This window comes from Python bivittatus, unplaced genomic scaffold, assembly GCF_059951505.1.
Source record: "Python bivittatus isolate LINGU-HERP-01145 unplaced genomic scaffold, Pbiv_v1 ctg000160_np1212, whole genome shotgun sequence".
Taxonomy (NCBI): Eukaryota; Metazoa; Chordata; class Lepidosauria; order Squamata; family Pythonidae; genus Python; species Python bivittatus.
Window position 1 is genome coordinate 5021471 of NW_028277076.1, and position 10056 is coordinate 5031526.

Sequence of the window (10056 nt, forward strand, 5' to 3'; positions counted from 1 at the left end):
CATCATCCATTATTACCTGATCCTTTGAACAGAAGATGCCTTAAGTGAACCTGGGACCTTTCTATATGTGAGACAAGTGCTCCACCATGGAGCCTGAAGCCCCCAACACAATGAGAAGATATGAGAAGATATGAGATTTCAAAGCACAAGGGGCTTTTTTCCCCCCTGTGCAAGTCAAAAAACTTCATTCATTTGCAAAGGGGAGAAAAGGGACCTATCCCACCAAAAGCCACCAAAAGGGACCTATCCCACCAAAAGCCATGGCTGGAGTGGGTAGAATCGTACTCCCACCACAGACTGTTGGGACAGTAGTTTCCAAATTCAATAATTCTAAGCACAGCACTATTTCTTAAATAGTCTGAAGGAATTAAATGCCAGGAAACCTCCTAGGGATGCCCAACTAAGCTTTGGTTTATTAGAGTTGTAACAAAAGAAAGGCAAAATGGAGACTGTACCTCTGGAGTGGCGGAGGTCACGGTCACATTGGCCATGAGGCCATTCCTTTTATACATTCTCTCCTTGGAATATAGGAACTTCAGCTCAGCCACCACTGCTGATGTTATAGGTTGAATGGAGAACTGCTGCAAGATGTATAAAAAGCTGACTTAAGAAAGACCATCAATAGAAACATAACAATAATTAATGAGGAAGGAGCAAATGGTTGTGAATTGTATCGCATACCAGGAGGAGGAGGAGGAGGAGACATTTTATAAGCAATATGCACTGCCTATAAAACTAAGAACAATTTGAGCCCCATATCACCTGAAGTCGTCTTCCTCCTTTCTTATATTTTATTATATTCCCTAAGATTGGCTAAGCACATTAATTCTTCACATTTGAATTACAAAAACACAGAGAGGGGGCTTTTCCAATATAATAGACTCCCCCTTGTTGACTTAGAATATTCAAACATGTTCTGCAAGCAGTGTATTACTTTTTAGATGATGGTTCAGCATCTAAATCAGGCTGTTTCTCTACTTCTGACCTTCCTGCCCGAAAATGATGCTTGAAATTAATTACTTCATTCGTTTTGAGCATCAATTAAGTGATAAATTCAAAGTTACTGGGTATCACATTATTGGCAGCAATTAAAAAAAAAGAAGACCCTCCAGCATTAGAATATTAACAGAAGTAATAGGAAGACATTTAATAAATATTGAACTATAAACAGATGTTAGGAGCTCTTGCTTTAACCCGCAGAAAGTTATCCTAATCCCTTGAACCTCTCAGGAAAAAACCCTCCTAATGATATATCCTCTCACTGCTTTTTGTTATTCCAGCAAAATTCCCATAATCACAGCCACAATCTCAGTCCTATGACACGCCAATGACTCTTGTCATGAATGGCACAGCAGCTGCAATTAGAAAGCCAAAAGCACCTATTCATAATTCCATTTATAGTCCAGCCAAAGTCAACTAATTTACAAAAAGCAACTCACTCCTATTTGTGGAAATGGAACTGTACGTAAGAGGAAACAAGGAATGCGTCTTCATTTCATTATACACTCTTCGACTAAGTGACAAAATATTTTTCACCTCTGTCTTGAAAGCTAAGCAGGATCGGGCATGGTTGGTACTTGAAGAGGAGACCTCCATGGAATATCAGGGCTGGAGGCTAGATTAGCAAACCATTTGGTATGGCTGCCAAGAAAATGATACCGAGATACCCACAAAGTCATCGGAGACCTTACTGTAGGAGACCTTATTGATGAGTATGGGGCTACAGAATTGTAAGCCCAAGATTTCACGAAAACTGTGATGGTAAAGTGACACCATACAGGTACTCTTGAAAGCATAATAAAGGATAGAATAATTTAAGATAGCAAAAGACCTTCAATGAGATAAAGTTGGCAGAGCAAAGGGCATAGATGGTTATTTACTGGGATATACAGATTGATGAGATGGGGGAGAGAACTTAAAAGGTACATCTATACATGTGAAGTGGTTGTTGAAACTGGCTCAATGGAATGATGGAAAAACTTAAAATATGGCTTTTATATCAGGACCACTTTACTAAGTATTCCCTAGTCTCTCCTCTGTCTGCCTTCTGCATTTTTTTTTGTGTGTGAGGGGCTCAAATAGTGCTTCACATGAAAGTAAAAGAAAATTCCATATGTGACCTTGCAACAAGTCCAGTTCTGGCTTCCAAAGATAAAATTAACCAAGGAAATACAAAGGAGTCTTAATGACTGCACCAGTTGGTAAAATAACAAACATAATTTTCCCTAATATTCAGCATAAATCTCTTTTAACAATCACCTCCAGAAGAGCCACAAAAATACACTGGAAATTCCATCTAAATAATGCCTATCTTATCTGCCACACAACCTTCAAATTGGCATTTGGATTCTTTGGATTCCTGCTGTTGGATAAGTCTTTTTGGAAACTGATGAGACAGTTCCTTTCAGGGCAGGATCCTACACACAGAAACCGTGACAAGGTACCAGATTAAATCCCCAACAGAATCAGTCATCATAGCTTTCTCTTAAAAAGTCTGGGGTAAAAGCCTCTCTCCTTTTCCTCCTCCTCTAAAGATGTTATCCAAACAGAATGTTTGACAAATCATTGCAAGATTCAAAAGCAGTTTAGGATTTTGCAGGAATGTCTGCCTGCCTATAGCTATCAGTTCCTCCTAGTTTATGCTAACACTCCTCAAACCCTAGAGAAGACTCATGGCAACCCAGACTTGACCCTGCTCTGAAGTTTATGTTCTCATTCGCATCTGAAGAACTCAACTTCTTTAAAAGACAAAATATATTTTAATATATAATATTAAGGATTTCTGGCATTCTAAAGGTACAGTATTTGAGACAAACATTATCCATTTCATTACCCATTGTCAATTCCAGTCTATTTTTGCAGATCCTTGCCACATTTTACAAAATTACTACAAAGTATCAGCATATTCCTAAAATTATATCCTGTTCAGCAGTGCCACCTAGTGAATAACAAAAAATATTGGAAATCAAGTCAAGTTAAGAAGGTGACTGTTCATATCATCCATACCTCACTGAATGAATTCTGTGAGAAATACTATGACATCTCATGAAATGTAGAACAAAAGTTGAATGTAACATGCCCTATTCTCAGACTTCAAACATTGGGACAAAATTTTATTAAGTTTCCTGAAGAAAACAGGCTATTAATAATGACGTATAGGAGAAGGAAATCTTGAAAATATTTTTTCCTTCTTCCATATTGCCTTGGAATGAAAAATTATGAAAGTTCTTCATCTGTAGATTTTTTAAAGTGATTAATACAACATAAAAACATAGATCCCCATATGAAGATTTACACATTATTCAAACTATTATATTTCGGATATTGACAGTTTTATTTCAGTAAGATTCCAGCCCTTCTACATATGATTTTGCCATAACCATAACCATAAATCTTTCCTCCCTCCATTTATAATAAACTGGAAGCAGACTAACTTACCCATAATGAATTTTTCTTCTCAGTTTTAAGTACAGGCAATTAAACACAAGTGAGACATTGTAGTGCATCTCTCACAATCGGTTTCTCTGAAAAGACAATAAAAATGTAACAGAGCTGTCATTTTCTCTTGTTTAGATTGCAAAGTCATAATGAAAGTCATTCACAGTAAAGTCAAAGCACTTTTTCATCCATACTTTGACTTTACTTTTTCAGCTTTCTCTTTGGTCATAGGAGGAAATCAGTAATAGTACTCAGACTAAACCACAGATTAAGAAAATTCAATATGGAAAATTAACAGCATCTTCAATCTTGAGTATAATATGTAACTTCCTTCACGGAAAATTTGCTGTCTAGCACCACTACAATAGGACAATGACCTAGAGGATCTTTGATCTGGGATAACAATACTCCCATATAGGACTTTTGGAGACAGGCAGCCAGCTATTAATGGCACTGAAAACATCAACAATACCCATTGTGAGCTCCCTAGAGGACAGATATCTGTTTGTTCCAATAATACTCTGTAAAGCATTGTATGCTCTATAAACTATTGTATGTGTGTGTTTTTTTTAAACTGGCTCTTAGAAAAAAAATCAGGCACATTTGTAGAAAGAATTTGGGGACTATAATCTTCAAGCAAACTAGCACACTATGGAGAGCTTTACATAAAGAAGCAAAAAAATCTACCATCCCAAGCCAATCACTGGTTGAATTCAAATGCTTTCTTCTTAATTCTCAAGGGCAGACTGAATAGTATTCACTTAGTGGAAAAAAGAGACATGGGCATAGATTGGGCTAATATCTTCTTCAATTGCCCAGAGTCACTTCCTCGTGAGAGGGGCAGTGTCTAAATTCGAAATATAAATAAATAAATTAATGGTTAATTCAAGGCTAACTTTCACTCCCGTAGCACGAAGATATGAAAATATGCACACAGGCTCACAAACACATTTCAAAATGGCATGAAACAGACCCACGCAAATACAAACGAAATTCTTTGGACTTCTTGTGTATGCGGCTTCTTGCCTGAGACTGTGTGTATTCAGGGAGCAGCAAGTGCTTCTATGCTTGTTTATATCTCATGGAATCATCATCAGAGACAGTATTTCAAAGATCCTCCGCTTGGTTTCCGTATTGCAGTGGTTGAGAAACAAATGCAGATTCATGCTTTGTCAATATGTCACTTTAAGGAACATGCCAATTCTCTATTTTCCCTTCCAAATGTATCCCAAAGATAGAAAATAGACTGCATCGGTTTCAGCTTCTTATGTGAAGTAGAAAATAGCTTTAAACTACATTCCTGGCTTTATTTATTTATTTTTAATCTGAACTGGATTGCCAAACAATAAAAATGGTTGATTATTAATCCGAGTAAACTTTTCCCTCAGTCAATCTGTTTCCTGGAAACGTAATTTACAAGAACCATGTGAACAGTTCATGGCTACTATAAGACACCTTTGCTTTGTTTTTAAATGAATTCAGTGATAACAAGTCAATAATATTTAATTGTGGCCCATTTGGGTGCCTTTGAGGTTTGTAATTAAAGTAAAAAGTCATACAAGTTTAAACTTTATTTTTCTTTACTTTTATTATTCTTTAATTTGTACTTACATGAATAGGACTTAGGGGAACTTATGATGCAAATAACTGAAGGATGAACACTTTCTGAACCAGCTCAAAGTAGCATAAATAGAGGTGATATGTCTATGATTTTAAATTAATTCTACAGCACATTAATTAATGACTCATTTTATAGGGAATCAAACTACTGGTACATCTGGCCCAGCTTTTTCTAGCTTAGAACCATCTAACCCAATACATCTGTAGTAGGAAAGGCATTTAACTAAATTTTCCAACCAAATTATTAATTTGCTTCAAGCTGGATGATTCTAAAATCAAATTTCCTGCTTTAACATTCCTGTTTCCTTGACTACTCAGTAAACAATCAATAATTTGCAAATAAATCATCATAATCATTAACTGCAGCAATCTAAGCAAGACACACATTATCAGTGATCGGTTTATAACCTGCTTGAGTAGTCATAGAAAAAGCAATCTAGATTGGATATTTAAAAAAAAAAAAAAAAAGAACACCATGTTTATTCCCTTAACACATTTTTGGCTAACCATGTTGCAAGATCTGTGGAAACGAACATGACTGAATTTACTTTATGAGCTAAATTAATTTTTCGTATTAATTAGCAGTATTTCCCATTTATATATAAGAATGGAGCTAAACTATTTACCAGACATTCCAGAAGAAAAATAACTACCCTGAATTTTTCTCCTTTATGAGTGATTCCCAGCCTGGTGTCCTCCAGATCTGCTGGGAATACATCTCCCTGAATTTTCAGCCTGCGGGCTACCAGCATATTGTATGAAAATGTTTGCTCTAAAATAGGATGCCAGAATTAAAAATAGGCTGTTCAGAAACTACAAAGAATCAATAGTTTGATTGTGCATGCTCTCTTTCCCCTTAGTTTGTTGTGGCATCAAATTGAGCAAGGCATGGTTACCATAAACTACAGAAGGCTAAATGCTCTTGGTGGTGCCTCAATCAACCATGACGTTTCTATTAACAGTAATTGTAGGCTGTTGCTACATCCACTGTCGTCATGGTCATTCTAAGTAGCAATTCACAATAAACAAGGGGAGGTATATGGATATCTATGCATTTTGCTTTGAAGGAGATCATTAGCAAGAAAAGTTATGTTTATACCCTTAAGAAACTGAACCAAGGAAAAAAGAAATAACAATAACTAAAGGCTTTCTTAAAGAGCTTTAATTCTGATACAAGATATAAGGTAAGTGAGTTTAACATCTATCTATCTATCTATCTATCTATCTATCTATCTATCTATCTATCTATCTATCTATCCATCCATCCATCCATCCATCCATCCATCCATCCATCCATCCGTAAATGTAGCCCTGCTCCCCACGTGTGGCTTTAGGTAGCTAACAGCATGTACAGTTTTATGTAAGATTCTATATAACCATTGAAATCATTAAAGCCAGCAGGGCAAAAGTCTAAACTGAAAGGTCTGAGTAAAAATCTTTTCAGCCCACTTCACAACAACTCTAACTTTAAAATAAATTTAACCCATGATCCTAATAACACAAAATCCTCCAAACAACTCATAAAATAAAGACCAACAGTAACAATAACAAAATTAAAAAAAATACATACAAATTACTCTTCTTTTTTTCTCAAAGTTTATAAAGAATTAGCTTTCCTTACAACGTAATACAGCATATCTTCAGAAAAGGGTTTCTTGATTTGATCACTGATCTTTATGCACTATTCAATAAGTCCTTGTCCAATTATGCATTTAGCAAAACCAACCTAAATAAAGTCCTGTATCTTATCTAGTTTTATTAAGGCCCCCGAAGTTTGGTTGTCTTCTCAGCCATGACATCTGGAAGTTCCATCTGCCTGGAATTTCTTCATTTTTATTTCTTTAGAAATTGTTCTTATGATCATCATAAACTTTCTAATTTGCTTGGCAAAGAAGCATGTCAGAATTGGGAAAAACAGTAGCCGTGGCAAGCACTTTTATGGATTTCTGATTTTAAAAAAGCTATCAGAAACATAGCACAACTGTTAGCAGCCTTAATTAAAGCCTAATTCACTTTCAATTAGGGCTAGGAAAGCCCCAAGGAATGTGAAAGAATAATTTATTCCATCATTGGTTATTGTTTCAGCTAGCTTTTGGGACCACTCTGGTGAGGTAACAAAAAAAGATTACTAGAAGTAATCCTCTGTTTTCTCTCATTCTTGGTTGATTTATATAGCAACCACAATTCCTAAATGTAAATTCTTACTTCAGTATATTGCTGTTTCCAGGAACATGAAAGCAAGACAAGAATTTGCCCTGATACCCCAAGTCCAGCTGAAGCAAAAATTCTGGGTAACAGAAGATAGTAAAGCTAAACTGATGATGGTTGGTGCCAAGTATTTGGATACAGTCACTCACATAGACCATTATTATGACACTGCTTCAGATGAGCTAGCAATGGCTGGATTGTGGTTAAGTCAAAGGAATCAACAATGGTCTCTCATAGTAGAATCTCAGAAGGAAGAAACTCAAGAAAACACTGCATATTCAGTCCCCGATACATGGGAAACATCATGCCAGAACTTGACCAAAAATGTTCAGCATGACACTGCTATTGTCTACAAGGACCCAGCACAACTGGAATATCTCAACAATGATCAGCAGCCTGATTTGAAGACAGCAGATAGAGAAGGTGAATGTACAAAATCTAGTTCTACATACACAGAGCTAGTGGGCGAGAGCGAGATAATTACATATCTACTAGCCCATCTTCACATAGATTTGAAAACCAATGAAAGAGAAAATATGACCATGGAGGATTTTCTGCAGAAGGCGGGTATCCAGCATTATGCAAGCAATCACATTATTAATCAAACAACATACTTATTGTCTAACAAGTATACAATTCTCATTCAAAGGGAAGAAAGCTCTTTGAAGGAGTCTGCCACTGTATTGTTAGACGTAGATATTTTTAATATTTGCAAAGGCTTGGAAGACATTGAAACATTAGCCACTTACCTGGGATTTGAACTCCAAGGAATTCAGAGTGAGCAAGAATGCATTATGTAGCAAGTCAAAGCAGCACAAGCGAAAATCTCATTTCTTTCTTACCATTGCTTTGTAAGGGATTATGAAGGCTATGGTAATAAGTTCGTGTTGGCACGCTGCATTTTCCCCTTTAAAAATGTAACCTCAGGACTGTGTGTAACACCACTGTATGCAGCTTGAAAAATACAGATTTATGGCAACAGCAGCAGTTCGTTTAGTGTCAGCAGCTATCTATGAATAGCACAGTTACAGCAGCTGCTAAGGGAGGGATGTTCTCCTAGAGCAACACGCGAGCAAAATGAACTGCTGAAATTTGGTTTCTTCTTTGCTAAGGTGCACAGGATAATCAATGATCAAATCTAATCTTCTGACTTAGTAGAACCGAACAAAATCGTGTTGTCTACAGGCATCTGTTTTGGTAACCAGGGCAATGAAAAGATTAAATACCGGGCTGCCTGAAAGAGCATTTCAACTTAGAATATGCATATTCAGTTCACCATTACTATTTTTAACATTCAGAGGAAGCAAGAGACTGCTAGCGTTGGGACTGTCTTTATTTGCAATCTAATGAATAGAACACGGGGCATTAGAGCATCGGTTCTAGCATCAGGAATAACTCATCAGATTAAAGCTGAGGATTCTTTCCTTATTCTGTCAGCATATACTTCCAAGAGATCTATTTACACTCTTTGTAAAAGTAGAAAAGATGGAGATAACAGAAAACCCATCTTCTCTCTCTCCTCATTGTTGAACCCTAAGCTATGGGATCATTCACTCAGTTATTGTGCATTGCCTCCAAATGTCTATTTAGGGGCTTCAGTTCATGCATCTATAGCTAAATCCTGTCAATAAATGTGTGACTTTAAAATCATGGTGGGAAATGGTTCTTTCTTAAAAGGTAATTCATTTGGGGATAGCATTGGGTCATAATATTCTTTTAAAACAGTGCTGCAAAGCGAACAGGTTAGACTAGGTCTGGGGAAGATCCAGGTTCAAGTCCAACCTTAACCATGGAAATTCACTAGGTATCTTGGAGCTGTCCAAACTGCCTTGCAAAGCTGAGCTGTGGAATAAAATGAAGGGCCTAAACTCCAGAAGGAAAGAAGGGATATAAATCTGATGAATAAACAAACTATGTAAGGTTTCATTCAGATTACTGCACTGGTGGCATTTAACCCTCCAAGGCTGCCCTAAATGTTGTTTGTCCCATCTCCCAAGTATTGGAAAAGATGGGCATGTATTTCTCTGCATGGTTTATATGCTTTATGCCTAAGTATTTTTGGAAGGGAATCTTCCGCTCTAGCAAGATAGCATATCACAGAACATTTTTGTGATGGTCTTTTATTTCTTTCTTCCTTATGAATAATGAGCTTTCATGTATCAGAACTGTTCTTCCTTGGAGACTGTAACCTCTTGGCCTTCTTCTCTGAATTCATTAAGGTGGCAATCAATGCAGAGTTTGAAATCTGACTCTCGGAAAAATGTACCCAGAATATTAAGAGAGAGATTAAAATTATAAAGAGATATTTCCATTATCTTGTTTTATACATACTGCATATCAGAAGGCCCGTCATTTATCTTGCTGTTATTATGGGATTTAGTATTTTAAAAGAATGGGGTTTGGACAGCTGAGTCTGCTTTCGTATCAGTTATTTTTAAGTATCAAACATATTTCCTATATAATTAAAAGTGCATTTTGAAAAAAGATTAAAATTTAGAAAAATGCCTCAGCAAAAGTTGGTTTAAAAGAATTTGAAATATTGTTCCTAAAGGAAATTAAGAACCACAGAAGATAGGATTGTGGTGACATGGTTCTCATTCATTTCTCTTATCAACAGAATGCCTTCCCATCAAAAGCAAGCATCACTCAAAAATCATACTGGAAATGTACATTAATATCATTTAGGGAAAAGCCAATCTCATTTTAAATATCCAATTGTAATTATGTTTAATGTATAACAGCTCTTTTGTCAACACTCTTAAAATATGGACTGATATCTTAGTTACTTGT

At 36.3% G+C, this 10056-nt stretch overlaps 2 protein-coding genes across 5 annotated transcripts in view; one reads left to right on the plus strand and one right to left on the minus strand.

Moving 5' to 3' along the window:
• Nucleotides 1-10056, minus strand: part of RALGPS1 (Ral GEF with PH domain and SH3 binding motif 1) — a 116605-nt gene that overhangs the window by 98348 nt on the left and 8201 nt on the right. For all 4 annotated transcript variants that reach the window (XM_088147005.1, XM_088147004.1, XM_088147003.1 and 1 more), the window contains exons 2-3: nt 3439-3524; nt 456-581 (exon numbers count right to left, since the gene is read on the minus strand). In XM_088147005.1, the coding sequence (XP_088003131.1) occupies nt 456-512 (57 nt within the window). In that variant the 5' untranslated portion in view covers nt 513-581; nt 3439-3524. The remainder of the gene's footprint in view (nt 1-455; nt 582-3438; nt 3525-10056) is intronic.
• Nucleotides 7290-8086, plus strand: LOC112540077 (uncharacterized). Its single transcript, XM_025163373.2, has one exon. It carries the CDS (start codon nt 7290-7292, stop codon nt 8064-8066), a length of 777 nt encoding a protein of 258 aa, XP_025019141.1. The 3' UTR covers nt 8067-8086.

What these genes read in the sequence shown, in the direction of transcription:
- LOC112540077 (XM_025163373.2), top strand. Translation starts at nt 7,290, where the DNA reads ATGAAAGCAAGACAAGAATTTGCCCTGATACCCCAAGTCCAGCTGAAG.